General features: G+C 41.0%; 1 protein-coding gene across 1 annotated transcript in view; it reads right to left on the bottom strand.

Annotated features, from left to right (window-relative positions):
• The window catches only part of NRK (Nik related kinase), a 2,110,367-nt gene extending 2,094,600 nt beyond the window's left edge, over positions 1-15,767 (bottom strand). The window contains exon 1 of the mRNA XM_044057244.1: positions 14,948-15,767. Coding sequence (XP_043913179.1) covers positions 14,948-15,007 — 60 coding nt within the window. The 5' untranslated portion in view covers positions 15,008-15,767. The remainder of the gene's footprint in view (positions 1-14,947) is intronic.
• Positions 15,768-24,702: the final 8,935 nt, after the last annotated feature.

The following is a 24,702-nucleotide window of genomic DNA, read 5'->3' as shown; positions in this document are numbered from 1 at the left end:
ACAGTCACACTAAGGTAGATATTGTGATGTACGTGTAACTAGGAACCTAGGTCACTAGCTTGGCATTACACTGTCAGCCCTTATCTCTAGAAGGGGAAACTGTGTACAATTGAAGGACAACATAGGGGGTTTTGGGTTCCTTGGCCACATGTGGAGGTGTGGCCACACTATTCAACTTGTGGTGAGGCTGTGCATAAGTGTGACTATTGCTGATGAACAGCTGCATGTGTATGGGTGGGGGGAGCTGTAGTTATGGCTACAGTACCAAAATGAAGGGGTCCATGCATGGCATGAACTGTTGTTGATAGACAGGTACATAAAGGGAAGACTGTGGTCATAGGTATAGACATCTTACATCATACCATGCACTCACACTGACGGACACATTTTGCCCACAGTTTCACATATACTGGCATAACCACTAGAGGGAAGAAGTGTCTAGAAGAGTTTACTACCCCAGACAATAAAGTGTTATCACAAGCCCTCCCCACATGTCATGCCCTTCCTGGAAAAAGGTGCTGCAGACAAGCAGTATCCAATCTGGGTCCAATGCAGGATGTGAATGCTGCAGTCAGGATAGGTGTGTACAACAGGTTCAACAAAGGTTGTTGTGTCTTTCGGCTTTTCCTGGTTAGGGGTCGCCACAGCGGAACTCCGGTCCGCTAATGACTGGCAGTAGATTTTTACGTGCCGAGTTGCCGGCCATGACGCACAACCTTCACAAATGGTATTAACATGACACTCCACACAAAGGATAAGTCAAGGAACATTATGACAAACAGATCTACCATAAAGGGTGTACCACCTGCACTGAAACAATTCACCGAGGCTGAGTTTTGATCCCTCTTACTAGCAAGAGACAGCAACCCCACAGCTTGATTGTTTGAATGTGGGAGCAGGGCTGGTAACAGCCACTTGTGTTTCAGCTGGGGAAGCACTGGGTTAGTTATGTCCATTGTTGTTTGAATGGGGGAGCAGGGCTGGCAACAACTACTTGTGTTTCGGCTGGGGAAGCACTGGGGTAGTTATGTCCATTACACTAAAGTTTAGCACACTCCAATGCATGTTTGAACAGAAGGATTGACCAAGGCTGACCTGCATATCTATCATTCAAGGCATTTCTGCTATGTATTATAGTCAAAGTGAGCTACAGCTACATTTTTAATGTGTAGTACTGTGCATACCATGGGGGTAAGAATATATGTGTGAGGAAATAATTATGCCATGTGTGTGTTCCTGCTTTCATAGATTCCAATGGTAAAGGGTCCAGCACTACAGGTAGGGCTGATGTCAGCAAGACACCTGTGGATGACAGTGATGGCAACATGCAAGTGGCACAGTTCAATGACAGATTGGCACTGTGTGCAACACCACATGGTAAGGTGTCACTGACATCCACAATTACAGAGGTCTCTATAAATATTTAGTCTGAGCACATGGTCCCACCAGGGAATGACAGACCTCTTCTAACTATGAGTCACACATAGGCTCCACCTATGTCACCAGCACACACAGCATCCAAAACATGTACCACTTATGAGCTGCACATACACCCCCTACAGGAGATGATGGGGGGCTTTTCTCCAGATTAGACATCATCATGAAAAACACTAAACTCACCTTCTGACTTCTAATTCCAAGACAGAATAAAATGAAGAAAAAAAAAAAAAAGAGCATAACTTTTTCCACATAAAAAGGAACTAGCTCCTCAACTAAGAACATGAAGGCTCTCTTAGCTAGGACACTAAGTTATGCCTTAAATGAAGCTACTCCGATTTCTACATTTGTTTTCAGTCAGGTATCACCACGACTTCAGGATCATCACTGATATGGCTACAACACTTGGCATTAAACAGCGGATGTGCAGACCAGTGATCCAGGCACAAAGGGCTCTACATATAGCACTGCTGAGATATTAAGAGTGCTCTCTGGATTGTGGAATGACCTATAGAAAGTGTGAAATGATATGGAATATTGGGAAAGGAGCACACACTGCTTTTGACGTCAATGCAAATGCTGCCTCCACTGGTGCCTCCATGAGACGCATTTTAAATGACATGAAGTCTACCTCCACAGGCTGTGCCTTCAGTGGCCATGGGAAGTTCCCAAGTGCAAGGAGGCTGACCACAGATAGTCCCAAATCAAAGAACGCAAAATGCTTGTGAGATAGCATGTCAACTGTAGGCACAGAACCTGCCACCCCCAGGCGCAGTTGCCATCCATATTATGAGCATTGCAGGTCTTCATTTCAACCATGGGAACCCTCATCAGGCTGCAAACTCTTGTTCCCATAGTTCTACCTTTCCCTGTCACCTGTGGGTACACATCCTGCCACCACCAGTTGTGAGTGATGACTATTTCATGGGCAACGATGAGCATCAAGGTCAACACAGTATGCATCATCAGGACCGATGCTCATAGTCCTGCAGTTCTGCTCCTTCCCTGTCAAGGACCACATCAATCCCCAAAACCAAAAGCCCACACCGTTGTTACTGCCAATGGTCATGCCATATCATGTCATAGCAGCTTGACCCCATCCCTAGGGATGTGATTCCTGACTACCTACAGTCAGTCATTCACATAGCAGTTTGACCCCATCCCTAGGCATGTGATTCTTGACTACCCACAATCATTCACATAGCAGCTTGACCCCATCCCTAGGCATGTGATTCTTGACTACCCACAATCATTCACATAGCAGCTTGAACCCATCACTAGGGATGTGATTCCTGACTACCCACAGTCATTCATAGTACATCATCACTGTTTTCACCTTCATAGTGCTGCAGTTCCCTGTTGCTACTACCCCCTTACCTGTGCAAGTGATAGTGACTGTATCCCGCTAGGTCTCTAACCTATGTGGTTATGGTGATGTCTAATGCACAGAGTGTTCAATTCATGCACAGCACTGCCTAGCCTGGGTGTGATAATGCATGCATCGATATTTTAAGTGTTGTCTATACCATCTTCCAAAGTTGCAGACCAGATGCTGCTTCTTTGCCACAGCTGCAATGTGTTGCACAAACCTCTGTCTTGGCTGTGGCACTACTGCTGCTGCATGACCTCCGCCTTGTGCCTCCCCCCCACCCCCTATATATTATATATACCAACTCTGAAATTACACTACAGTGGGGCAAAGCGTACATTCCCCGATCCCCATTGTACTGCAGTCTCTATTCAAATTTTCGACATTTCAGAAAGTCGATCACATGGTCTCGACCACATGAAGTTCGACTTTCTGGTGAGCTCATCTGCTGAATGGGACCCAAGGGATTGTTTAGAACTAGAGAACAAAACTAAACTGATGCTGTATGGAAATGAACAGACCAAATATGCATCAAAATGTACACACATAAAACATACAGGGAGTGTCAAAAACAGTAGAGTCAGACAGTATCAAAATAATCTACTAGAATGATATTGCAGTGCATATTATAAATCCAGATAAAAAAGCATATATTTAGTCAGGGAGTCCTAAAGGATATACAGCTATATGGGATCATGTAAAATGTTCTAAAACAGCATAAACTCAACAGGACTAATATCAACAGCAAAATATCTAAACTGAAAAAACATCTGATCACAAAATAATGACAAAACTGAAATGATACTATGGAGAGGTTTATGCTCCATCCCCATTGTTGTGCAATCCTGAGTTGGTATATAATTAGCAAGGGGTTTGGGATTAGAGTGGGGCTTACAAAAACATAACCTTTGAATGTGAATAGATTTAATCAGTATTTTGTGCCAAAATATTTTTCAGATTAGACTTTTTTGTCCATTTAAATATTTTGCCATTTAAAACTGTCCTGTCAATCTTATGCAATTTTAGATTATATTACGTAATCCTCTCTCTGATCGCAACCACATTATTATGTGTACAAGACATGGATGCAAAGAAATTCACCTCACAAGAGAAGTACAAGAGGTGAATCTTGGTATCTGTGTCAAGAACACCTTATAAGGGATAATGATCGGCGAGATAGGATTATAACTCTTTGTGCTGCAATGTGTTTAACTACTTCATGTACTACCTGTTACAAAAAAACAAGAAGCACAAGTGTTTCATCGGCTTTGAAAGTCAGTAAAGCACTTAGCAAACACTGTCACATGCAAATAAATGAATTAAAAAAAAAAAAAAAAAAAAAGAGGGGGGCAGTTTTTAAATACTGTCCTAATTTAAATAAGCTACTTACAGACTGGCATCTGTATACTTATGTGGACATAAGAGCAAAGATTTTCAGGGACAGCTGAAAGTAATGGTACATCCCTTCCCTTATACCCTCTTTGTATAATAGTTCTTAGAGAAAGCATTGTTCCAGTCAGGTCTTACGCTACAGAAGAACGTAAAAGGTTTATCTTTCTTCCAGTTTTGCAGAGTAATCACACCACTTCATCCACACATTTTACATATATACACATATATACATACATATACACACGTTATATATATATATATATATATATATATATATATATATATATATATATATATATATATATAAAAAACATACACACACACACACACACACACTCAAGCATTTTGTATATACGTGTGTGTGTGTGTGTGTGTGTGTGTGTGTGTGTGTGTGTGTGTGTGTGTGTGTGTGTGTATATAAACAAATACACATTACATATACACATATATATGTATATATTTTCACACACACACTACATTAATATGGTCGAAAACTCACAACACTGAAAAGCTCAAAATGCTAAAACTCAAAATACTGAAAATGGGAATTTGCCTTTTCCTACAGTGTTGTGCGACCCCAGAGTAGACATATATAATTAACAGGGTGTGTGGAAGTGAGGTGCAGATGGTCTTGCCCCCTTATATTTAAATAGGTTTCCAATACTCAGTTTCAGTATTTTGAGCTTTTCAGTCTTGTGAGTTTTGAACCAAATGAATGTGTTCCATATACATACACAAAGTGCGTGCACGCACACCACACACACACACACCACACACACATTTCACTCTGTACAGTGCTGATGTTATCAGCAGAGTGTACTGTTGTCTTTTTTTCATCAAAAGCAGTCTTTGTCACGTGGTGAGTTTATTAAATGGAAGAATGCCAAATGCTCTGTGTAGGAAATTTGTACTGGGTAATGGTATGTGGTTGTCTGTGTTAATGCTAAAACTTTTGGATATACTGAAAGTTTCACCATTGGGGTAGACGTGTGAGTTTTGGGGGTTAGGGTTAGACTAAGGACAAGATAAGGGGATAGTTTTAGTACTGTTGGTATCTGTCAGTGTTTTGTGTAGTGGTACTCTTAGGGAAACCATTTTATAAGATAATATGTAGGGTTGGGTTTAGGGGCAGGCTTAGGATTAACGTTAGCACACGAGTAAGGCGATGGAGGGGGTCAAAGAAATGGGATATTCTGCCACCAGTCCATCTCCACTGTAAGACTGGAGGGTCTCCCACCATCAGTCCGACAAAGACATTGACTGCATAGACAGGGAATGTTAGCAATTTTGTCCACACAGAGGATGGATGCATTTATACAGAGTAACTGTTTATCAAGATCTAAGAGATGCTTTGCAGAAAAAACTATCTTGGCAGGGAGTGCCCTATTATTTCAATGGCACTTTGACTGTGTGTCTTAATATCACAACAAAAACTTAAACCTGCAGTAAGACTGTAGCTTCCAGCAGAACTAATCTAAGGTTATTTAACCTTCAGCCTAAGGGAGTTTTCTTTTAAATGCATGATTAAGTGATCTCGTAGTGTATTTATACCTAGATATATGTAAGAGTTCAGTCTTTGTGTCTGGGACTTGTATTTAAAAATGATGCTAGTGTAACATCAGTGTTTGTGTAGCACGGATTTTTTTTTTTAAATTGATGGTGACCACAATGTTTCAGCACTCTTTACAATAAATGAATCCCTGAAGTGAAGGAATACTTAGGATCACAGGAGATTACTAGGATATTGACCCAGAGGTCATCTTAAGGCCATTTCATCACAATGTAATACCACAGAAATGCAAGTCAATACTCAAGACTGCATTTAGTGATGACTGCCCATGTCCAGGAGGGTTGTGGACTCTATCCTTGGTAAGAATGTATGGTGTCCCATCCATTTGTCCAAGTTTCTCTTGAACAGTGTCATAGAGGTGCTCTGTTTCACATGAATTGGTAGCCTGTTCCAAAGACGCAGCAGTCACTGGGAGATAAAGCTTTCCCTCCAGCATGTCTTAATTGAGTTGCAGGCCATATTTAGGTCCTTATAATGGGTAGCCCTAGTCCCATTTGATTTACGGATATGCAGTAAGTTCATTAGGTATGGGTCTTGGACTGCTCTGTAGGCCAGGCATAAGTCTCCCCTAAGAAGTCTATACGATATGAAGTGTAGTGACAGGAACTTTAGTCAGTCTGTGTAAGGCACATGCTGGAGCCCCTTGACCTTCTTTTTTGGAAACCTCTATGGTCTCTCTAATTGCTACAGGTGCTTAGTATGGCATATGCCAAATGCGGCATTATACTCAATTATGGGCCAGGTAAGTGCCAAGTATGGGGGGGTAACTTCTTTTGTTCTCGAGGCAATGCCTTTATTAATCAAGTGTGCTACGTAGAAAGCTTTCCTCACTACAATAGACATATGGTGGTCGAAGTAAAGATCACAGTCAGCTTGAGATCCCAGGTCCCTTACCACTTCATGGGTACTTAAGAGTATTGCTGATGATTTGATACTGTGAGGGGACACTGTTTGTACTGAAGGGAATAACGAATCATTCCACCACATTCAGTTTGAGAAAGTGATTAAAACATCAGCCTCTGGTGTGCGGGAGACCCTCCTGGAGTATAATGACATCATTTGGGGATTCAGTGACTGAACCTAGTTTAAAGTCGTCTGTAAACTTGGTCAGCCACAACACCCTTAATTTTGACCTGAACTTCTGAGAAGTGTATACCAAACAGTAGGGGGCCCAGCACTGACTCCTGCAGCACCCCACTGGTAACAGATTGCTGGTTGATGTGGATTCACCCACTTTGAAAGTGCATGTTCAGTTTGTGAGCTAGTTGGCAACTCATCTTACAATGAAGGGGTTTACATTCAGTTTGCTAAATTTATCAGTAATCCCTGAATGTGGGATTTTATTGAAAGCCTTTGCAAAGTTGAGGTATGCTGTGTGCACAGATTTGCCCTCATCAATGGCCTTAGTCACATTTTCATAGAAATCCACCAAATTTAACAGGCAGAATCTGCCCTTCATGAAGCCGAATTGGGTAGAATCCAGTGTTTGGAGGTCATTTTATTTATGAGGTCCATAATGATACATTCCAGGGTCTTAGAGACAAGGCTGGTCAGGCTTATGGGTCTGTAATTTTCTGGGTCTGTTGCTAAGCCACCTTTGTGGAGGGGAATAACTGTTGCTGCTCTCCATTCTGCAGGAACAAAGACTGTGGTTAGCCTATGATTGAAAAGGGTATTTAGTGATGATGCTAGTTCATGTTTTAGCCTGTTTAGAAGACAGCCGGGGATGTCGTCTCGTCCTACAGAAGCTGTGTTTTTTGCCTTGGACAAGGCTTCGAGGACATTCCCTTCAGATATGTAGGGGGGGGGGTTTGCTGTAAGTTAGGAGGTGACAGGGGAGCAGGGTTGCCAGATTTCCAATCAACGACTTCCAACCAGCCAGGTGAAGAGCAAAAAAAAAAAAAAAGGTCTTTAATGCGGAACAGAGTTTCACATTAAAGATCAGTAGCTCTGCACTAAACACGGAGCTTCTAGTGTTTAATGCATTGCAGTTCTGCATTCAACACACGTAGCTCCGTGTTTAGCAATTTTTGATTGGCCTGTATACCGGCATACGGGCCAATTAAAAATCGCTAAACACAGAGCTACTTCTGTTTAATGCGGAACACAAGAAGTTCCGTGTTTAGCGATTTTTGATTGGCCTGTATGCCAGGTATACGGACCAATCAAAAAAACAAAAAAAAAAAAGCGGAGGCTGGCCAGGATTTAAACCGGCAGGGCGGGACTCGGGATTAGGCTGCTGATTTCAGGACAATCCCGCCCAAATAGGGACGTCTGGCAACCCTGCAGGGGAGTGAAATCTTCACCAAACCCATCTGCTAGCAGGTTTGCTATCTCTGTGGGATCAGTGTGTGGGATACCATTGGCCACTAGTTCTGCAGATGCTTGGGTCATACCCTTTAGGTTACATACATAGCTGTAAAAGGCCTTATGGTTATCCTAGGTTGTACTTCAAAGTTTCTCTCAAAGGAGCCTTTGGAGGATTTGACAAGTTGTCTTATCTGTCTGCTGAGGCTGAGGAGTTGCTTTTCATTGTTGGGGACTTGCCTTTGTTTACTTGGATAGAAACTTTTTGCGTTTATTGTAAAGTTTGTTGATTAAGGATGTCCACCAGGGCAGCTTGCTTTTACTTGCAGCTCTGGCTTTGATTCTTTCTGGTACGGCCGAGTTTATACAGTTATGAAAATGATTGTACAGGGCTTTAGTGTAAGCTTTGCCATAGTTACTACTTCCAGCTTCGGGTGGGGCTTGGAATTCATTTATACCTTCAGCTAGATGGGTATAGTTTGTCTTGGTGAAGTTTTTAGTCTGATATCACTATTTGTGAGTTCTGGTGTTAGTGCCAGCTCGAAGGTAATTGATTTGTGGTCGGTTTTAACTAATGAGAGTCCGACAATTGTGGCAGAGTATCTGTTTGACATACTGGTGAGGACCAGATCCAGAATGTTTGTGCCCCTTGTTGGGGTATGGACAATTTGTTCCAGGGCATTTGAATTAACAAAGTCAAGGAACTTTTGTGCTAGCGAGTTAAGGCTAGTGTAGGTTTCCCAGTTAATGGTGGGATAACAGAAAAACCCTATAACCAGCGTGTTCGGTAAAATTTAGATTGTCTCCGGTTTAGTCAAGTAGGCTTTGTGGGCGTTGTGACCCATAGAGGAGGATCTATAACTGGCTATGACTTGAATGGGAGGGCCTTACCCACCGCACCTGGACCAGGAGTAACTCCATGGAGTTGCCCAGTCTAACTAGGCGGGATGTGAATTTCTCTCTAATACAGACTGAAACATCACCTCCTTTTGTTTTCACACATTCATTTTGCGATCTAAAGATGTGGAAGGCATTCTAGCCTCGCAAGGCCGGGGTACTCTCTGAGGCCTTGAATCAGGTTTCTGTGACTGTACAGATATCTACTTCCCTGTGCTTTGATGGATGGGGCTGTTCAGCTTTCACAACTGAATACAAAGGCTGATTTATTTACAATGATGCCTAGAACTGAACAGAAGAACCGGTAGGAAACCTGGGTGGTTCAACTTGTGCAAACTCAGAAGAACTTTTGTTTATATCAGTTTCTTAAAATCTGCCCTAGACTGTTATTTTGGTAAATGTGCCCCTGATATATCAATCCCTAACTTAAGCACCATCCTGACTCTAATGCTTTGTTCTTCTGATAGGAAAGAAGAAACAATAAAGCCCTGCTAGTATAGCACAGCAACATGTAGGTAACTTTATGGCCAGTGGGATGCTAAGAGAGGACTTACCTTTCACTAGTTACCCCAGCTGCTCTCCTACATGCAGTTCACCCAGGCAGACTGCTACAAATGCATGCTTTTCTTATCCATTTATTTTTTAGTTTGTAAATTGCCAGAAAATATCATGGACAGATGTAGGGCTACACAGTACTAATTACTACCTATTATTCAAGTAATAAAAATAGAACAACAGAAAATATCCTGAACAGATACAGAGATCTTCTTCTTCTTCTTTCGGCTTTATCCCGGTTAGGGGTCGCCACAGCGGATCACCTGTCCGCACATTGAATGGCAGTGGAGTTTTATGGTGTCGAGTTGCCAGCCCGGCGCCCAACCTTCCACAGAAGGCACACTCACACGCACACCTAGGGCCAATTTAGAGTGTCCAATCCACCTGCAGCATGTCTTTGGGATGTGGGAGGAAACCGGAGCACCCGGAGGAAACCCACGCGACCACAGGGAGGACATGCAGACTCCGCACAGAAGGCACCCCAGCCGAGGATCGAACTGGAGAACTTCTTGCTGTGAGGCAGCAATGCTAACCACTGCACCACCGTGGCCGCCCCTGAACAGATACAGAGATAAAGAATACTAATTCATAACATTTAAATAATAAAATTAAAATGTTAGGTAATCTAATTACACAAATACAAAAAAAACAACAATAAAAGACACTCCAATATTTAGTAATGAAAGTTGTAATATAAAATACTACCAACCAGAATCTCAGACACACTTGTACTTATTGTCAGCAAAGCATTGTTCGTTTAACTTTTTTGGAAGGTTAGGAGAGGATGCTCATTTTATACGTCTGGTGGCAAGTTATTTCAATAGGCGAATGCAAAGAATTTTTTTCTCCAGGTGCAGATTTCAAGGGGATCTTTTAAGTGGGATTACTTCCACATTAGTGTCTCTAAAGGGATAAGTAGAAGTTTTGACTTTTACTTTGGAAAAGAGTGATGGTGATAATATGCTGAATGTCTAGTTTGAGCATAAAAGGAGGACAAAAGGCAGGCGGTTTGTGCTGTTAGAGAAAACCACATAGCTTTTACAAGAATAACCTAGTGTTGAGTTTTGGAATCTGCGAGTTACACAACATCAGTTCCTACTGACAGTGATTTTTAGTAGTGCTCTACTAGCAGGTGAGTTTATAATAATAATATGTAGAGCATGCTCTCAGCTTAAACCATGATGTGAGAGGTATACATCATCCACAGGGTTTCCCCCACAGCATATACTCATACAGGTAAGCCAAACAAACTCTTTTTGCTGAAGGCATGGTCAGGAAAAAAAAAAAAACATGCCAGCTCTATGAACAACTTTGAGACTTGAAATGTTTATGGTTTCAAACTACAGGAGAACTGTACAGCCTCAATATCTACATGTTCTCATAAAGCATAATGCTGTGGTTATTGTTTCGTTTCAAATTTCAAACAAGATGCCTAAAACAGAGAAGTTTTATGATGGAAGGAAGGGAGGAGAAAAGCCACAGACCACTGAACGAATGCCACCCAGCATGCAGTCAGCTGATAGGCAGTCAAAAGACACAGCCAACTATTAGACAAAGAGATCTGCAGATACTCTTAGATCCTGTTGTTTTGCAGAAAAAAATTAAGACTGATTTTCAGTAAATTCTGGTTCATTTCTCCATTTTCAACATACTATTTTGTGGTCTTTTCGACAGGAGTATAGTGTGTATTTGGGGCCTGTAATGTTTCCTCAGACATGTGGAAATGTCAATGCCTACAACCTTCCCTGCTTAGGAAGGCAAAAAATGTCAACCTCGTCTTAAATGAGAATAAAAAGGCTTCTCATTCTGACTAGCTCCCAGGCACAAACTTGTTCACTGTAAATGGAAAATAAAACATTTCTTTAACTGATCATCACTTTTGTCATCTTTCCACTCCCTTCTCCTTTCCAAGAACTATTATTTCCCAATCTTTCGCTTCGCCTTATAGCACAGAACAAAAGTTTTGACATGATTATTTGTGCAACAAAGCCATTTCTGACTTACTGTCAACCTTCAAGTTTATTATTTTCTCAATTTGTTCACTTTGCACAATCTCTTCTGTTCTACAGACCAAAAGTATTTCATACTACAAAAGCTAAATGGTTTGCCTATAATACCTCTCAAATGTCCAGATTTTCACAGGATGTCTGACTTTTAACTCATATTTCTGGTCTGTTTCTTTAAACTGTGTAATTCTTCCAGTAAACTACTGAGGATTAAAGTCACTAAATAAGGACATACATTTGAATTTGAGACACACCCGGACCCTTTGTGCAAAATGGGAAAAAGGTGTCGAGAATGGATGGATGGATTTGAGTTTGAGACTTCATAGAAAATAACACAAATCATGCTATTCTAGCAGCTTTCTAAGTTTATAGGAGCAATATTTAAAATCTGTCCCTATTTTGGGGCCTTTGCCCTCCCCCCAATTACTGTAGGATTTGTCAAGAATTCTTGCACAAAGAGGTTGAAAGGGTAAATTGTTCCAGTGCCCAACCCAGTCCCAGATGTTCTGTTTATACATCAAGTACTACATAAAAGGGAACAGGGGGACAACTGTATGCTCCAAAGCTGGCTTTAATAATCATATCGGAGTACTTTTAATATAAATATTTGTTTTACTCTGTCTGCAACATGCTAACAATAATCATCAGCCCAGGCATATTCATTTTTTTAAATTTGCAGAACAGTCGAGTGAAATACTGGCATGTTTGACTTCTATTCGTTATTCAAGAATGTCCATCCACAACAACCAAATATGCTTTAATAAACCAGTTTTAATATAGGTTTCACGGGCACACTCACACAGACCTAAGAACACACAATCTAAATAAAAAAGTAGGCCAGGACAGCCTGTTACTATTGGTATCTGTCCTCTGTCTTCAATGTTCTCTGTGCTGCGGTCTCTTACCAAAAGTGAAGCTATTGCTAAAAGAAGATTAGGTAAATACTATCAATGTCAGCGGGCCACATTGTTTTACTTAACCATGGCACACGAACAGTTACATAACATGACATAAACTGACAGGATTCTGCTGAGTTTATAGTCTAGTCTTTGCCAGATTCCATAACAGCACTTTAACAATGGGCAGAAAACACACTGAAACGATAGGCTACTTGCCATGACAAGTAAATATACTCTTTACTAGCACAGAAAGAATGAGATGGGAAGGAATGCGATAAGATGGGAATTGCCTGTAAATTGCCAATAAATCTGAAAACACAATAGCCACTGGAGTGGAAAAGGTCAATTTATATTCCAATCCCCAAAAAGGACAGTGCTAATGAGTGCTCTAATTAACGGCCAAAAACACTTGTTCACATGCTAGCAGGGTTGTTCAAGGTCCTGTACGCTGGATTCCAGCAATATATGGACCAAGAATTGACAGAAGTACAAAATGTTTTTAGAAGTGATAAAGGCAGCAAAAAAAATCAAATTGCCAATACTCGCTGGATAATAGAGAAAGCAAGGACATTGCAAAAAAAAACTATTTACTTTTTCTTTCACCATATAGACCAATACAAACTATGATAAGTTCCCAAGAAATGGAGATACTCTGTCACCTTATCTGGCTCATGAGAAATTTGTTGTATGTGGAAGAAGAAGCAACAGACAGAACCAAATATGGAATGATTGGTTCAAGTGTTGGAAAAGAGTGCGACCTGGCTGTATATTATCACCCTAAAGATTTAACTTGAATGCCAAATATAATGTGCCAGTTGCTGGGTTAGATGAACTGGGTGCTACAATCAAAATTGCCAAGAGAAATATTAACTACCTCCAATATTGCGATGAAACCACTCCAGTGAAGAAGAGCTGAAAACCCTGCTGTTGAAGGGGAAAGGAGAAAGCACAAAAACTGGCTTGATAGTCAGCATCACAAAAAATGTCATGTAATCCTATTAGTTATTTGCAAACAGATGTAGAAGAGGAGAAGGAACTGAAAGATTTTATTTCCTGTGCTTAAAGAACTCTGCAGACAGTGACTGTAGCCAAGAAATTAAAAGACACTTGCTTCTTGGAAGGAAAGCTATGGCAAATCTGGAACAGATTTTTAAATAGCAAAGCCATCACATTGTCAACAACTGTCCTCATAACTCAAGCTCTGCTTTTCCCAGTAATAACATACAGCTACAACAATCAGGCCATAAGTAATGCTGTGTGTCAAAAAATAATGCTCTCTGAACTGGAGAAAACTTTTGAGAATTCTATAGACTGCAAGAAGTTAGTCAACATTTAAGGAAATACCCAAAACTATTAAATTAAACTTTTGGTGTGTAATGTAAAGAGAGTATTCACTAGGGAAGACGCTGATGCTAAGAAAGACTGAAGGGAAAAGAAGAAGGCTATGCCTGACCTAATGTATTTGAGTTTACAAGAACTTAAAAAAGCAGTTGTTGGCGAACAGGCTTGGTGTGCAAGTCTTTCAGGTCATAAAGACTGAGACTCCACTATAAAACTTAATTAATAAATAGCAAATGGGCCTTAGTTCCAGTCAGGCAGCATTTTTTTTCGAAAAGCCACACATGCCTCTAGACTTCTATGCTCAAGTATAGACAAAGTCAAACATAATGGTTGGGAGGCCCAAATCATTGACATTTAAAAAAAATATATTACTTAAAGTATTCACCTTTTTAAGTGAATTTAACAGGTTTTATGTCAACAATCCAACATTCATTTTCAGAGCAATACGGAGTACAAAACTCTGCCATTATTGAGTGTAATTCTCAGTGATTTAGTGAGAGGGACAGGGCAAAATAAGGGACACTATGCAAAATCGGGGGCAGTTGAGAAGTATGCCTCAGAGTATTGAATATTTGCCCTGGAGGTTGCTGGACATCATAGAAAAATGTCTGGGGGGGGGGGGTTGCACGTTTTCTTCTACGAACATATCAATGGTTTCTGAAACCTGTCATGTTTATTTTATCACAACTGTTACATCTTGAAAGACATCCTATAAAGTTTTCCAAGCTCCAGATTGGAAATTGTTGTTATGCTTTGTTACATCGTGCATCTTGCCTGCATGCAATTTTACTGCTGTACATGCAGTGCACCTCTATAGACAGTGTACTCTCCCAAATGTTGGTAGAATATGATGATAACACCACCTATGTATAATTAAATGTTTCAACTAAACTCAAAAGTCTCTTCCCCAGCATTACAAAATTTAGCTACAGTTTGATCCCTTTAAGCTCCATTTCCAGCTGTGCATCAACTGTATTCACTATAACAAATTTCACAGTTAGTTTTTACCTTACTCTTACAGTAAGAATAAGTGCATCAACCTGACAGTATTAACCACAAATGATAACGCTGAAAATACGGTCAGCAAGCAGACAACAATGTACAGTCACGGGTGTCAAACACTACGTTTACAACATATTACCAACTATTCGGATGTACTGTATACATGACTTACTCTCAAAGACGATAAATCGATAGCGTCCAGACTTCTAGTTGTGGTACAGTCCTTGGCCATTTTTAATCATCTGTCTTTTCGCACCGTTACTCATCTGAAGAGATAACGGATTTCCATGACAAGCGGCGCGGACGAGTAGTTATCTGTTTCTGTGTGACAAACACAGGAAACTTCACGTCCAACTGAGAAAACCCCCGGAAAAAGCACACTGAGGAAACAGGAGAGAGAAAAAAAAATCGACTTAAATAACACAACTTTTCACTGTTACATTTCCTGAGGAAAACTTTTAACAGGGATTGAGTTTTGGAGTAACAAGCGTCAACGGCCAATATTTTTTTTGTGGCACTGACGTGAATTTTCTGCTCTTCCAGCGACGCCAAATTGTCCCCAAGTTTTCCAAACCAGTCATCAAGTACTTAAGATAATTTTGGATAATTTCTGTTGGTCCCTGCTCCTTTAATTTACTGTACAGCGTGTATACAGGGCTTAGTAGTTCGTCATGCAGTATGACACACAGTTCCTCAGCACTCTTCAATATATTTAATATGTAGCTTCCTGTTGGCAACGTCTTCCCCTCCAAGTGACTTAAAACTGGGTTAAATGGCCTTCGGGGAGACACACATCATTAACTTCATCTATGATTAACTGCTATCCCTGGAAACGTTAACTCGCTGGTAAACCTGATAGATATCTGCAGATAGCATTAAACGTCACCGGCAAGGTTGCTCCAAACTCTTTAACTAGAATATGTGTTAACTTGTGTCTCTGTTGTACTTTACAAGATTGGTATTTCAGTTTACTTTGTGTGTACTTTTTCGTTACGTGTTTGGACTGCCCTCCACCGTCACTGAAAGGAAGCCAAGCCTTGACTTAGTTAAGACTTGCTTACATTACAGTTATCTTAACCAGTAAAGGTGGACCTTGGCTACTGAACTGAACACTTGAACCAAAACTTCTTAAGGTGCGGAGCTGTCAAACTACGGTAGCTTAGCAACACTCCGCCTCCAATTTGTAGGCCCAGCCTCTTTTGCCATCATGGCTAAACATTCTCGATGGTTTATACAGCAGCTGTATTACAGCTTCTGTCTAAAAAGGTGGTCCAGATTAATTAGCCTCGGGATTTGCAGTGTCAAACCCTAGACATGAACTTTGCCACTGTCACTGTTAAGTCCACCAGTTAAATTACTATCTGCTACTGCCATTAGTAAACCACCACCGATCATGCCTTTCAACTCAACTCTCCATATTTTCGCAGAATGTCCAGATTTTTGTTTCATATTTTTTGTCTGTACCACACAGCATTTGTGGTTTTCTGGAAAATCACTGGGATGATCTAAGGATTGAAGTCACCAAGTGATGACATAAATTTGAGTTTCAGACTTCAATTCCTTCAGAAAATGTATGTTAACACAAACCCTGTTACTTTAGCAACTTTCTAAGTTTATAAGAGTAGTATTTAAACTCTGTCCCTATTGTTGGGCCTTTGCCCCCCCCCCGTTTTGTCCGGCTTTGTCCAGATTTCTTACACTAAGAGGTTGAGAGGTATGCGCACCCATCTAGCAAGGTTTTTAAAATTCTCTGCCTCTCTATTATCAGATAGTGTTGTTATGTCTTGGGGTTAGAATATGTGCCAATTTTTGTAGAAGGGAGCCAGTCCTGGAAACTACTCCACAAACTGACTGCGATTTTTGAGTATAACTGGTGGGGACATTAACCCCATCTAACTGTTGCCTGATGGACTACAGTAGCAGCAAATAAATACACAGAGATTAACAGCAGCATCACATGGGAGCCCTGCACATCTTCAAGTATACCTCTCAACTGTCCAGAATCTTTCAGAATGTCCAGTTTTTTATCTGTTCCTCATAAAATTGCTGTTTTCTGGAAAGAGCTTGAGGAATGAGGCCTCAGAATAACATAGGATTACAGGAGATTACTAGGCTAATGGCCCTGGGGCCATTACAAGCCTAGCCAAGAGTTTATCCCTAAAAAAGAAATCTCAATCAGCACCTGTCATCCCTCTCATTAAGGGACACAGGTGGAACCCCTGAGACAAATTTGTGGTTTCCCATCCACTCATCAAGGTTGCGCTTGAAGATGGTCAGCGACGTACTTTGTTTGGGAGTCTATTCCAGAGACGGGGCAGCCTCTAGGAGACAAACCTGTCTTTCCAGCAGGTTTTGTTAATTTCACATATTAGATTTAAGCCTTTTGGATGGATAATGCACGAGGAGTTAGACTTACTGATATGGAGCATCTCTAGTAGAGCAGGGTCTGAGATTGCCTCGTAGGTGAGACACAGGTCACCTCTGAGCAATCTGTACGATACTGAGTAGAGTGATAGTGATTTGAGCCTGTCCACATAGGACAGGTGTTGGAGGCCATGGATTCTCTTTGTGAGGTATTTCTGTGGCCTTTCCAGTTGGTGTAGGTGTTTGGAGAGGTACACACCAAACGGGTATTGTACTCAATTACTGGCCTAATGAGGGAGGAGTTCAGAGAGGTAATAACCTCTTTTTTTCTGAATGCAGTCCCTTTATTTAAGAAAAGAACCATGTAAAAGGCTTTTCTGACCACTGCCGCTACATGATAGTCAAATGAGAGATTGTTGTCAACCTGTGTACCCAGTTCTTTCACCACAGATTGTGTGTTTAGGGGGTTGCCGTTGATGTGGTAATCAGAAGGGGCCGTGTTTTTGCCAAATGGTATGATAATATATTTTTTTGCATTTAACTTAAGGCCATGACTTTGGCACCAGTCATTTGTTGCTGTGAGACCCTCTTATAGGATGTTAACATCATTTAGGGGGTCAGTGACAGCACCCAACTTACAGTCTTCCACAAACTTGTTCAGCCACAGGCCTTTTGTCTTTGCCTGGACCTCTGAGAAGTAGAAGCCAAACAACAGGAGTCCCAGGACAGATCCCTGGGAACACCACTACTAACAGGTCTGTTGTCGGAGGTAATGACCCCTGTTTTGACCTTGTGGGTCCTATCAGTGAGCCAGTTGGCTACCCACCTGATGAGATAGGGATTTATGCCAATTTGTGTTAGCTTTTTGATGATGCCCAAGTGGGAGATTGTGGCAAAGGCTTTGACCAAGTCAAGGTAAGCTGTATGTACTGATTTTTCCTCATCCAGTGCCTTGGTGACAGTCTCAAAAAAGTCAGCCAGGTTCAACAGGCAAAATCTGCCCTTGACGAATCCAAACTTGGTGTTGTCAAGTGCTTGGAGATTGCCTATGTCCTTGTTTATGAGCTCCATAATAATACGCTTCATGGCCTTACAGATCAGAGTTGTCAAGCTAATGGGGCGATAATTTCCAGGGTCAGTAGTGGCACCACCTTTGTGGAAAAGGATGACAATGGCAGTTCTCTACTCTGCTAGAATGAAGCCTGTACATAGGCTATGGTTGAATAGGGTACTCAATAGTGAGGCTAGCTCTTGTTGGAGATGTTGCAGAATACAGCCTGGAATACTATCAGGTCCAATGGAAGCTGTGTTCTTTGCCTAGGATAGGGCCTTTATCAAGTGATCTGTGTAGATGTAAGGTTCAGGGCAAGAATCAGGGATGTCGAATAGGCCTTTAGGGGGGGCAGGGTGGTGAAGTTTGTGCTGAACGAACTTATTTGATAGCAGGTTGGCTAGGTCAACAGGATTAGTGTAAGTGGTACTGTTAAGAACTGGGCTTTGCTGTAGAGGTTTCTGATGTAACTGAAAAAGGCTTTATGGTTAGCCTTTGTTTCGAAGGCTAGTTTCAATTCATAATTGGCTTTGGAGGTTTTCACTAGTGATCTAATTTGCTTGTTGAGGCTAAGGAGTGAGTTTTTCCAATTGGGAATTTGTGCCTTTTTACCCTTGGACAACAGTTTCTTCCTTTTGTTGTTAAGCCTGTTGATAAAGGATGTCCACCAGATAGGTTTGTGTTTCCTTGAGGAGTAGGTTTTAGTTCTTTTGGGTATGGCTGAGTCCATGCAGTTCTATAGGTGCTTGTATACTGCACTGGCATACTGTTCAGCAAATTTGTCTGCATCCACTGGGGGGTGGTGATGTGAAGCTACTGATACCCTCCCTTAGAAGGTTGCAATCAGTTTTTGAGATGTTTTTTAGCCTGGTTACAGCTGGAGGGTGGGTGTTGTATGGGATAGATACTTCGAATGGGACAGACCAATGGTCTGATCTCACCAGGGAAGAACTTACTGTGAGGGTGGTGCAGCGGTTGTCCATGTTGGTGAGAACCAGGTATAGAATGTTATCTCCCCTTGTGCGGGATGAGACAAGCTGGTCTAGTGCGTTAGAAATGATGAAGCTAAGGAATCGTTGAGTAAGTGCATTAGAGCAGGAATAATTTACCCAGTCTATGGTGGGGTAGTTGAAGTCACCAAGGATCAGGGTGTTAGTGGGTACCTTTATGGAGTCAAGGAGGTCCAGGTAGGAGAAGTGGGTGTCCTGAGTCATGTAGTTAAGCAACGTGACCTTCAATTTGTTTTTTTTGACAGATCTTTTAGGTTGGAAGATTTGCCTCTGGGACTTTGCCTAAAAAGGCACAATGGGGAGGCAAGAGCCTTGGCCAGAATCCTGAATCCCAGGGGTGACTATTGGAGGCCATCTCTGGCAAAGCATCAAGGCCTGTTAACCATGTCATCCCAGGCAGACAGATACTGGATCCCGTTGGAATGACACCAGAAACTAAGCTAATTGTTGAAGTCAATTATTTTTTGTTGGTATTGTAGTATTCTTGGTGAAGGTAGGATGCTGCTTAGGGCTAGGGTCATACCTGCCTGGGACAAATACTCTGACAGCTCAATCATGTCTCTCTTCATATAGTCAATGGAGGTACATATCAACTCATTCACACCAACATGAACAATGACAGAGTCATACTTGTACCTGTTGTGGAGACTTAAGTGCGTGCTTGATGTGGCGGATTCTGGCTGCTGACAGAAAACTGACTGTGATCTTCTCCTTGTCGAGTCTGGTGAGGGGGACATTGGTGTGTCTCACAACTGAGTCATCAGTCACTAGTATGTTTGGTTTACTGTTGTGCCTTATGGGCTGTGTGAGTTTATTGTTATGCCTTATGGGCTGTCGTCTGTGATGTGTTTGGTGTTGTGTGTGGAATGTTTGTGAGTGTGCTTTCAAGGTCTCTGCTGTTTATGTAAGTTTTTATTGAGGACCTCTGTATAGGTGTGTGTGTGTTGTGGGTGGTGTGGTATTTGTGCTGGTATTCTCCTCTTTGTCAGGAGTACTGACTGTGGCGCGAGAGAGCATGGATTCTAGGTTACTGATATAGATGCATTTTTCACAAGTAGAAGAATTATGTGCTAGGAGAAGAGGGTTGTCAGTGAACATGAGGCAGTTGCTACACTGTCTCAGTATGTTCGTGTTGACCAGGCTGGCAGGTGAAACAGATGTGAATTGTCCAGACATAGTGTTCTGAAACTTGGATGGACTTAGGGAGAGAGGGTTTTGATATGGGTTTGTCCACAACAGTGTAGACCACAAAAACCTTCTTAAATGTAAAATAACTGTCCTGAAGCCCAAGTGCTAAAACCAAAACTAAGAGCATTAGAATAACAGACACATTTAATCAAGCTACTAACAAGCAGTAATAAATACAGCAGAATAAAAGCACTTCAACACTTAAGAGCAAGCAGCAAGGCAAAATAAGGTAATAATGTAGGAAGAACACAATTACAGTAAAAGCAGCTGAATAAAGTGTACATTTTTTTTGTGGAAAGGGAAGGAACAGAAGATAATTCAAGATTAAGAAACTAAGGGGGTTGGCCTTCTCAAATGCTCTGTTGTACACAGTAGAATGAGCTGATGAGATGGGTTTGGGAGGAGTGTCCAAAATCAAAGAAGCAAGGGGGTTGTCCTTCCCAAATGATCACACTCTACTCAGTACAGTAAGCAAATGAGATGGGACTGAGAGGAGTGTCCAAAATCAAATTTACAGCACAGACATTTCAAAAGCCACCAAGTTTAAGAATACAACAACCCTTGTATGGGAGGGTGGGGGAAAAACAAAATGCAAACACAGAGAAAAGCAATCTCAAGCAAATCAATAAATGCAGCACAGTTTTGTTAATTATCACTAAAACAGAAAAACAAAATGCAGACACGGGGACCGACAATATCAAGCAAATAAATAAATACAGCACAGTTTTGTTAACTATTACTGAAACAGATTAAGTGCATAAAGGTATACTTATAGGCTTTCTGTATCCAGACGGCTATCGAATCAGTCACAGATAAATACATGACAGTTTGACTCTAGATGATGGTCACTGAATATGGGTATCCTCTGACCCATTTGCAATAATGCGAAAAAGGGGATTGTGGATGGATGAAAGAGTTTCAAAATTCATATCCCTCTGAAAATGAATGATAACCAAAATTAAATATATATATATATAAGTAGCAGAGGGTGTGGGGGTGCGCAGTTAGTAAAGTGTTTTTGTGTGTTTTATGTTATATAGAAGAGGTTCGACATTTCAAAATGTTGATCATATGGTCTCGGCCATATGAAACTCGGCATTTTTGAATGTCGAACATTTGACGTAGATCCATATATATATTATTCTAGCTTTTGGCAACTTTCTAAGTTTCTAAGAGCAATATTTAAAATATGGCCTTTTTTACTTTTGGCTTTGTCCAGAATGCTTGTGCCAAGACGTTGAGAGATATACCGAGGACCTGTGTGTTAACAAAGTTGTTTTCAAAGGTGCACATCAGGCAATGTCAATCTAAGAGGGAAGCAGGGTGAAATATCCCAATTCAAAGTCATAGCTTTGAAACTGCTGCAGGCACAATGGTAAGCACCTGGCATAAATGCACTGTGGTGTATCAGTGTATAGCAATACTAATTAGACTATGAAGCTGCACAAAACAGTAAACTTGAATCTTATACCGCGTTACACAAAATTTGTTTAGAAGAAACACTTTTAACTCAATAAAATAGCATACAGAAATACAGTGTGATAATGGTCTCATTTAAAAGAATACTGTTAAACTGATAAAACACAATCTTTAGTTGTCACATATCTCCTGTTTACAGGTCTCAAGTGAGGAAATGTTTGTATCAAATTTACCACATGACTATATACATACAGCTGAACCACAATACAGATGGTCCTAACACTTCAATGACTGCTTATAATAATGTGGTTTGCACTACACTGTACCAAACTGACCTTATGCCTGCAAGTTCAGCTTTTACAGGAACTTGTGATCATGGGATTATGATTTTCACAGACATTCACAGGTTAGACTACGTCTGAAAGATGTTGATCCTATGTATGAATAAATGCAATTTGGATATCCATGAATTTGTTTATTTATTCATCAGTTTCTTAACTGGCTAAGTGAATGGACTATTCTAACCCGTTTTAGCCATGACATGGACCTAGAATTTCAATAGCATGTTTTTGAGAGGGTGCAAGAAACTCGGGTACAGAGGGAAAAAAGTGAAGACTTGGAGAGAACATGCAAACTGCAGACAGGTACTGACTGAACATGCAAACTGCAGACAGGTACTGACTGAACATTCAAACTGCAGACAGGTACTGATTGAACATGCAAACTGCAGACAGGTACTGACTGAACATGCAAACTGCAGGTAGATACTGACTGAACATGCAAACTGCAGACAGGTACTGACTGAACATTCAAACTGCAGACAGGTACTGACTGAACATGCAAACTGCAGACAGGTACTGACTGAACATGCAAACTGCAGACAGGTACTGATTGAACATGCAAACTGCAGGTAGGTACTGACTGAACATGCAAACTGCAGACAGGTACTGACTGAACATGCAAACTGCAGACAGGTACTGATTGAACATGCATACTGCAGGTAGGTACTGACTGAACATGCAAACTGCAGGTAGTTACTGACTGAACATGCAAACTGCAGATAGGTACTGACTGAATATGTAAACTGCAGGTAGGTACTGACTGAAGATCAGGACTAAGCCTCACGTACTGGAGCTGTGAAGTAGCGATCTTAACCACTGAGCCAGCTTGCTGCCTGCTATGCAGCATACTTTTCAGATGCCTCACATAAGAAGGCAAAGTTCTTTTCCAATGATATTTTGGCTTGGCTAATTATCCCATTAAGTATTTTCAGTTGGTCAGCTGTAGTTCTTTCTTCCTGTCAATGTGAGGAGGCTGCACAATGTTTTTGCAAATAAAGTGTCAGAAATTAGACTCTCATTTCCATTCCCTGCCTCTAATTAGCCTAGTGATAACGCAGCAGTAATACAATTGGATTTTTTCTTTGTCAGAATGTGGGAACATCAGTCATGAAGAAACCATCCATGTGATTTTGCCATCGCCATCTGATGCAATGCAGATTGGAGAATGGATCCGGTTCCCACCAAGCTTGCAATGTCTTGCTCGGAGATATTTGGGCAACTCATTTTCCAAATTGTGAGGGCATATTTACAAGGATGGGGTCATCGTCTGTTTTAAAAGAAGCCATAGTTAAAAGTCATCACCCGATCCTTCTAATCTAGAAACTTGCTACTCTGTTCTGAATTTTCCATTTATCTGAAAGGTTATTGAGAAGGTGGTTAACATAAGATGTATTCCTACTTAACATCCTGTGCTCTCTTTCATCCACGCCAAGTCTGACTTTTGTTCCAAATGCAATACAATACCAGGTTAGCCCTCTTAAAGGTGAGCATTTATAATTTACACTCCATCTTGGCCCTTCATTAATCTCTGTGGCTTTTGACAGTTTGAGTGGTGGGCTCTTGTTAAATGCCTGTGCAGCCACTGTGGGTCTTGCAATATTGTTGCCACTTTGCTTATCCTTTTACCTTGACAGACAGTATCAGGGGGTGGTTTCAGGGATAAATACTACCCTAAACTGCTAGCATGTGAGGTGCTACAAGTGTTAAGTCTTGGCTCTACTTTTGCTACTGGGGCTCATGCTCCCTTTAAGATATGTCCTGTTACTTAGAGATGTCCACTGTTATTGTTACTCTGATAACATTGTTATTTATCTCTTTACTTCCCATACTTCTGTGTCTTATTTCACCCTTACTAGATGACCTCCTGGATTCTGTTTGGCCAAATCATTGAACTTCAGCTGAACCTGAACCTGGCTAAGACTGAGACAGTAAATTTTCACGCACCTTGTCATCCATGTTAGAGTCCCTATTTGTTTACGTTTTTTTTTTTTTATTAGAACAAAGTATTGGAATTCACAGCTCAGAGGCAGAGCCTTGTATTGTATCTAGATGCTGTACCTACAATTATTACATCATTGTATTTTCATCTCAGCAAGATTGCCAGTGTTAAGCATCTAATTCCATGTTCTGTGACTTGGAAACTGATATATGCCCTGGTATCATTACAGCTTGACTGATTTAATGGAATCTGATACCAACTTTGTCTATCTGTAGTAGGTGCAAAACCATGTGGTTATAATGTTGTCTAGTACTTCTCATTATGGAAATATTACCCCCATGCTTTGAAAAATACACTGCCCACTAGCGAGAGAAAGACTCAACCAACTAAGAATAAACTTAAAAAGCGATCACTGCCACACTGAACCAATCAGTTTTAAACTGGAGAAAGTAATCGGGTAGTAGTACACCTTTTGTAATAAATGATGGCAAATGCATATTAGTAAAGGAAAGGAAGTATTAATGAAAACAGCTGATACTGATAATGTTTTACCTAGAGGTATGTCTCATGGTGCTTGACAAGGCTCCACGTTGTCATGTTTTTCTGTGTTATGAA

This window comes from Protopterus annectens, chromosome 15.part0 (genome assembly GCF_019279795.1).
Source record: "Protopterus annectens isolate FY-2018-M chromosome 15.part0, PAN1.0, whole genome shotgun sequence".
Classification (NCBI taxonomy): Eukaryota; Metazoa; Chordata; order Ceratodontiformes; family Protopteridae; genus Protopterus; species Protopterus annectens.
Note: the sequence above shows the minus strand (reverse complement) of the source record. Positions and strands in the feature narration are given on the sequence as shown.